Source organism: Mycetomoellerius zeteki, unplaced genomic scaffold (assembly GCF_001594055.1).
Source record: "Mycetomoellerius zeteki isolate Tzet28-1 unplaced genomic scaffold, Tzet1.0 scaffold158, whole genome shotgun sequence".
Taxonomy (NCBI): domain Eukaryota; kingdom Metazoa; phylum Arthropoda; class Insecta; order Hymenoptera; family Formicidae; genus Mycetomoellerius; species Mycetomoellerius zeteki.
In genome coordinates, this window is record NW_017256532.1 from 170,667 (window position 1) to 178,289 (window position 7,623).

Below are 7,623 nucleotides of genomic sequence, written 5' to 3' on the forward strand. Positions count from 1 at the left end.
ACCGATAAAACTGGTCCATCGTAATATCCAAAGAGCCAGAAGAAGTTTGCCAATCATCTCACCTCTCTGGACAATCCCGGAAACCTCTTTAAAAGTCCATCATCATTGCGGATGGTCATAAACCCATCGTTCGACGGTAAATCGCATTAGGAAGACATCAAAACGTCAAGTGTGCATCCTGACGTTGTCTTACTTGACGTTAAAGCCGGCAAGAAAAGTTTCTATGTATTAAAAAAAAGAATCGATGAATCGTTCTTTTTTTCGATCCAGTTTATTCCTGCAAGGTCGATCGTTCATTTGTTTCTTCTAATAGCAACATCAAAAGATCGCCACTGATTCGTTAGGAATTTGTTCCAAGCGATAGTTAGTCTTAAGTGATAGTTCTAGGTCGCGTGCTATCAATGTAAAAAACTTAAAACGTAAAACGTGAGCGATTTCCTCATTGTGGGTATTTATTTTGTGGTCAGAGTTGATTGAGATAGAGACAGGAAACGCTACATCGCGATTTATTTTATACTTGTCGACTCAATCAGCCGTCTGCTTTCTCCGACGTGAAAGAAATCCGGCTCCGAATTCGCTTCTCTTGCGCAAGTTCGCTGTTATTACTGACGTTCCAACATATCCGCGACGAACGCACGGATATTCGTGTACGAGGAACCAGATTTCACGTTCTTACAGTTCCTCGGTTCCGAAACGTGCGACGAAAGTTGTGATGACTGAACATCGATTTTCACACGATTCTTGCCTCGAATTGTTTATTTTTTTTTCAGCAATTTCACCAACACGATAACGTTCGTTCGGAATTAATCTCTCGAAACGCCGTAGCTCACAACGTGATTTTTTTAACGATACGATACTCGCGCGCGTTGAAACGAGGAGAGAGAGCGAAGCCGAACGTGCGCTGTGTACGCGAGCAAGGTCTGCAGGAGCACGAGAGTTGCTGCTGCCTCGTGGCCTACTATAACAGAACTGACTCCCACCGTGGTATTACGCCGTCTCTTTACCTGTCACAAACAGCGAACGGTTTAGACTATGACCGGTCGGTTCCTCCACTTCGCAAGTTCTCCATCGCTTTAGAAGACGACACTGGGGAATCGTACCTTGGGACTAGAAAGGACTCTCTTCACAGCTTAGAAAATAACGTGAAAAAGTTCGATGAATAAGAGTCGAAATTTAAGCCACTGATTAGAAATTAAATACAACTAAAAATTAGTTTTTATTAAAATTTAGTCTCTTTGATTTCCAGAATATTTCAGTTATCAAACTTATTGTCAAATTGGATGTATATAATAATATACATCCAATTATCAAACTCATTGACAAAAATATAAAGTAGCAAACATTAAGACGTAGTCAGAATTTTGTTTAGGGGGAGGGGGGCAAATTAGAGTTGAGACTTTTGAACCTGAAGAGCAGGAGAGTAGTGGAGCGGTAATGATTATTGGGCTTGTTTTGTTTTACATTAAATATTATTTTTAATTAATTACTGGCAGGTAAATCATAAAGTCACATATATTTATTTATTAATTTATTTTATTTTTCTCTTAAAATTGTAAATTGATTTTTTGAACTGAAAATCTTAAATTTATAGTACTAGCCATTTGGAATTTTCAGTTTTTTCTGTAACTTTCATCTTCAATTCTTTCTCCTTTTCTAAAATTAATTTCTTGTGAACTCATTAAACATAATCCGTTTAAGCGGTTTTAGTTATTATTGTTCTTTAAAATTTGGCATGGTCCCTCTGTCCCCCTCCTTCCATTGGCTACGCCCATGGATATACTGAAATAATGTATTTATAAACTGAAAATTATTTTACTACAGTTTGCATAAAAATAATATATCAAGAAATATTAGCACAAATAGATATAACATTTTAAAAACCGTTAACAAGGTCAAATATAATCTTGAAACGTATTTTTAAAAAATATAATTTATTTATCATTTAAGATATTATTAAAAAAACTACTTAAAGATTTCCTACTTAAAGATTTCCGACCAATTGCAATGCAATGTTTGAATAGCCAGCATTTGATAATTCTGATAGAAATTAATTGACAGAAATTGGGTTAGAAAATACATACTAAGCTAAATAAGTTAATAAATAATCAGGAAATTCAAGCCTTATTGTATCGATTTATAATTTATATGTTTTTTCATCTTGATTTCTTTTCAATGTAATTATTGGAAAGTTGATAAGATTTTAATTAGTTGGTCAATATACGTATAGGCATAACTATAGATATGCATAAAATTATATGCACAAAGCATATTCATAAAATATGGACATGCAGTGATCACATCTTAGTGATTTTTATGTAAAATTTTTTTAATCTATTTCTTATAACTGCAACACATTATAGAAAACTTTCTATGTACAAGATAAACAATGTAACATGTGTACAAAATTCGTACGATTTATAAGCTGACATTCGATATGTCAAGATAAGCAGTGGATAATTATGCAAAAAGCAAATAATAATTCACTACAATAATAAGAGTTTTATTTCCTTTGTAGCTTTATCAGGAGAAATTTATATCTCTTAGAGAGACATTTATATATATATATATATATAAATAATAACATATTTAATAAATTATAAAAATATGAGTTTTAATTTTTTAATAAAACATCAAATAAAAATTTTCGAAATCTGCTATAATAAATTTTTATCAATTTCATATAATGATTGTATCATAAATCTTTCTTCTTATTATATTATATTTTATTGTTACAATTCGATTACACTCTAAAAAGAGGAAACGTTTATTAAATATGATGCAGCATAATAATCGTAATGCCAAAAAACATGAAAATTATAATATTTCGAAATTAGCGAAAATAATTGGCAGAAAAATTGACGAAAAATACTTTGGTAATTAAATTAAAACAGACACAATGTTTTCTATTGAATTATAAATTAATTATTATGAAAATTTCATTGAAGGTCACGTTAATTGTTTTTCCTAGTTAAATATACTTAGTTAAAAATACCTGGATTATTATCAGTAAAGAAAGATAACGTCTTGCTTAATGTTCCGCGACGTCGCCAGTTGATATAATCGATCCCGTTGTGCCAGTACAAACGTCTCAAGTAACATTCGTTGTAATAAAACCCCGAACCATATTAGCGGTGCCATCGTATGCTGAACGCGTTCCAGTATATTTGACGACCTGTATATCCCCTGTGGTTGCTTAACAAAAAATTTTCTCGCAATTTTCTGTCGCAACGATGATTTCACCGTGGCCGAAAGTACTTGCCATAATTATGTTCGGATCGACGCGCCGACATATTAGATCACGCTTTCTTTAATTTTTACCAAAACAATACATACGGTATGCTGAGAACGAATGCAATTATCCAATGCGATCTAAACGCGTTACGCAATAATCTACTATAAAATATATGATAAAATATATAATGCAGAAAAATGTATGCAGTAACGTGAAAGAAAATGTATGTTGAGAAATTTTCAAGATTGTTGAAACAGATACAATAGAAATTAAATAGAAAATGAAAAAATTGATTTACTAATTCTACATTACGAAAAAAAAATGCATTCAGTAAAAAAGTCCGACTTGGTCATGCTCACACTTTTTTCTTTTTATTACTATTGAGAATAAAAAGAAAGCAAATCTTCTGCAGTTATCCGCGCCATATTATGCTTACAATACACTACTTTGTTTCTTCAGTGTTTGGACAACCCTTACAAAAATTTAATATAAATTAATTATAAATACTACACTAAAAAACAAGATTGGCTGCTGCAGCAAATTAGATGGTAAAATATGGCATAGCATTTTTAATTGGCTGCAGCAGTCAATTTTTCATTGCGTTAGCCTATCCGTAATGTCAGTATAGGATTTCGATTGGCTGCTGCAACCAATTAAAAATGCTATGCCATATTTTACCATCTAATTTGCTGCAGCAGCCAATTTTTTCTTTCAGTATAGCCAATTTATTATTGAAAGAAAGTAATTACTTATTTATTTTGAGTACTAAAAGCACAAAACAACAGTGACTTTAATATTTAAAATAAGCAATTAATTACTGTCTTTCAGTATTAAATAAATTAGCCACTATTACATTGGTCAGTATTAAATTTCTGTAAAAGAACCAATTGCTAGAAACATATGAGGACACTAGAGCGGAAATGACACTTAAATGTTTCTGTGATCGCTTTAATGTAGATAAGATATTTCTACAAATTGATGTACGTTAAAAACATTCAGCGATAGCAAGTAACAAAAAATTATTGGATTGCTAACGGGCTTTAGAGCTTCCGTGTAGATATTATTTGCTACTCGATGAGGTTGTGACAAATTTGCAACACATCTGCCACATCCGCCTTTCTCAAGCAAAACTGTTTTTAATCATCGATCATAATGATTCGCGCCAATCCATCACTTTCGCTTGCCCGCGCCTTCACCGCGATAAGACTTTCAATCCTTACACGTCGTTGAAAGTTCATCCGCCGTTTCGTCGAATAATTATTTACGATTAGCGTGAGGACGACGAAAAGTGTATGCTGGTGCGCGAAGGTGAGAATCGGAGAAAGTCGTCGCGGAGGAAATCGTTCTAAAACAAACGACATCGTCGTCGGTCACAGCGAGCCCCCTTTTGTCACGCAACATACCACAGAAATGATAAGGCACGTGTGCTACTTGCGCAAAAAAATATTCCATCGTTTAATGACCGGTAATCAGTCGCAGTCCCCAACAAATCCTGTCCCCTGAAGAACGTCATGCTCGTGATATAAATGATATAAATGATATAAATGATACAACCCAAGTAGCAAAGTGACGTCAAATGACGTTGTAATACCGTTTTAATGACGTCTTTAACGTCAATAAGACATTATTAAAACGTTGCCTTGCTACCTGGGAATTGGTACAAATGACGATTGAATTTCTTTTTATGTCAGTAAAAATGTTCAATTATCTGACGTAATGTAAAATAAATCCGAAGCAACCATAAAATATCAATAAAATGCGATGTGTACGAATCAAGGCGACGAAATTTCGTTTAACCTGAGAAAAGGAACTTGTTATAATTTGCCCACATCCGTCACGCGTTACGAGGAATTTCACCTCGCCTGGTTACAAGGCCCCCTCATGCGGATGTGAAAACAAGTTTATCCAAACGATTATTGCCCAATGAGAAAGGAATATTATTCGAAAGCGGTATGGGGCCTGTAATCGATTCGATTTCCGTGGCGTATAGTCTACTTTCTTTTGCAATACAAGTTCAAGGTCGTTTTCAATAAAACTCAAGGAATTATTACGTTCATTTCATGCATGCGTACAATTCTCTTTTTATTATGAAGAATGTTTTATTAAATTTCAATTTAAGCAATCGATAGCGAGAAACATGGAATGGGATAGGCAGAGAAGTGATGACCGTTATCTTCGCGTTATATAGAATTTTATTTTTTAATGCTGTTATATCGTATTATTATAAATATTGGAAATCCGTGTTTACAGAACATTGTATGTATCACTCAACACTCATATGTGGTATGTCATATTTTATCATAAGTACAATTTACAGTACTGTTCAATTATAGAAATAATTAAACCTATTTACTATTATTAAATTATGATATTTGATATATTTTAGTACATTACAAAAATTTATAGTAATATTTACTATGAAGAAAATGAATATAATTATCTATAAACATTACATTAGACAAAAAATAAGACCTTCAGAGATTTCAATGAATTAATACATATTTTCACACAAACAATATTTACAGTACACATTTCAAATAATGACATAATCACTTGTTAAAATTGAGATATCTATTCTCATCGAAGCTATCCTCATATTCCTCGGTTATAACTATTTTACTTTTCGGCTTACGCATTTCGAGTCTCTGCTTCTGTTCTGCCTCTGTGAGTTCCGCGAGATTCAGAGGTAGGACTATTATCTTCCGCGGCTCGTGATACTCGATCTCTACACTACTCCCGTCGGAAAAAACGAGTGTTGTAGGATACGACTGTTCATATACCGGTCTGTGTTTCTTCGTTATCGCTGCCGTCCAGCAATTAAAACTTCTACGCAAGACAGTCGCAGAGTTACCAATTCGTGCAAGCGAAGTCATTCTGAAATAAGGAAGTATCTCTATAGCTTACAAGGTTATTAATATTCCATCCAAAATATAAATTGTTACATACAACATTTTACATATTTGCACGAGGACAAGGCGACTCCGATCGAACTCTGATTAACTTATTTGTTGATTATATCTTATTAATCTTATCTCGTCATTATTTAACTCTGTTAAATAACAAGGTAACAATATCATTGAATTTTTAATCATTTAACTGTTCATATACTTTTACTTTCTCTACTAAATTAATATATAGCAGCTTTTAATATACAGTGTAATGCAGTTTAATATAGTATAATGCAAGTAACTGAATTCGCTATTAAATATTTTATATTACATGAATATCATCCCTGTCAATACTAACTTAAAAATAATATAATATATATATTAATGTTATAATTTATTAACTTCACATTTAACAATGTGTGTCTATTATGTACAATATATATTACACTTATATTGTTGAGTGTAAAATTATAACATTGATCTGTTTCTTTTATGCCTTTTATTATCAATGTAAATTAATTTTAATGTTGGTTTAATTTACTTTTTATCTTCTTTTTTAGTTCTAAGAACAATGCCCGTTTCTACCAATGAATAGAATGTGTAACTTTAATCTCGACTCAATTTGCTCATCTTTTTTTTTAATTTTTAGAACTAGAAAGAGATGAAGAGTTAGTTGAACAAAGATTAAAATTAAACTAATTGAATTAGAAAAGGATAAAGGGTAAATTAAACTGAGATCAAAATTAATCTACATTGATAAAAATATATATTAATTGGTGTTTACTAAGATATTTTTTATAGGTTATGTTATTCATGCTCGGCAATATCGAGCATAGTGACGCGTTACTTATTTGACGATTCAAAATTATCTCACGCTCATTAAACTATCAAGTTTACACTCATAAAACAACGAGAAAACCTCACGGAGAGACAATGGAACAAAGCTTACCTGCCGAGATGATCAACGAGAAGATCGACTTGACGAAACGACTTGAAGCTCTGCGCAGTTGGACCATCGGGACGGTCACGTGGCGTTCGGGTACGGCGAATGAACGGCGATGGCTGCGCGCGCTGCCGTACAATCGAATTGCGATTATCGAAATATATTCAAAATGCGCGGTAATCGACGCTACCGGACCCGGCAGTCTACGCGTTTCTTTCGGTGCGGTATACACACACGGGCGGTTGGTGCTTTTTGCGTGCGATTCGTCCTGAGAGGAGGCTCGATCGGTAGAGTTTGGTAATCGTGCGTCTCCACAAGACGGTGAAGGAGGTGCCACGACTGCCGGGAGAGACGGCGTAAGATACGACTTGATGGGGTAAGTCAATCCTCTTCGACTTTGATTCCGATCGAGGAGCGGGAGGACATGGATGGCTATCCACGTCCTCTTCTCGCGAGGCGCAAATGGGATATCGTGCGTGTGCCGTACGACGAAGATAGGAGGGTGCGTTGCGACGAGCGTTACTCTTAAGCGTTCTAACAGGGGGACGACGATTTTGCGA

General features: G+C 34.0%; 2 protein-coding genes across 3 annotated transcripts in view; both read right to left on the bottom strand.

Moving 5' to 3' along the window:
• LOC108721043 (uncharacterized) overlaps positions 1-961 on the bottom strand; it is a 30,263-nt gene extending 29,302 nt beyond the window's left edge. For both annotated transcript variants that reach the window (XM_018445363.1, XM_018445362.1), the window contains exon 1: positions 3-961. In XM_018445363.1, the coding sequence (XP_018300865.1) occupies positions 3-57 (55 nt within the window). In that variant the 5' untranslated portion in view covers positions 58-961. The remainder of the gene's footprint in view (positions 1-2) is intronic.
• A 4,805-nt stretch (positions 962-5,766) lies between these two features.
• Positions 5,767-7,621, bottom strand: mRpL55 (mitochondrial ribosomal protein L55). The gene is made up of 2 exons (XM_018445357.1): positions 7,070-7,621; positions 5,767-6,106 (listed from the first exon to the last, which is right to left on the bottom strand). The coding sequence occupies exon 2, from the start codon at positions 6,103-6,105 to the stop codon at positions 5,782-5,784; it is 324 nt and encodes a 107-aa protein (XP_018300859.1). The 5' UTR covers position 6,106; positions 7,070-7,621; the 3' UTR covers positions 5,767-5,781.
• Between the last annotated feature and the right edge of the window lie 2 nt (positions 7,622-7,623).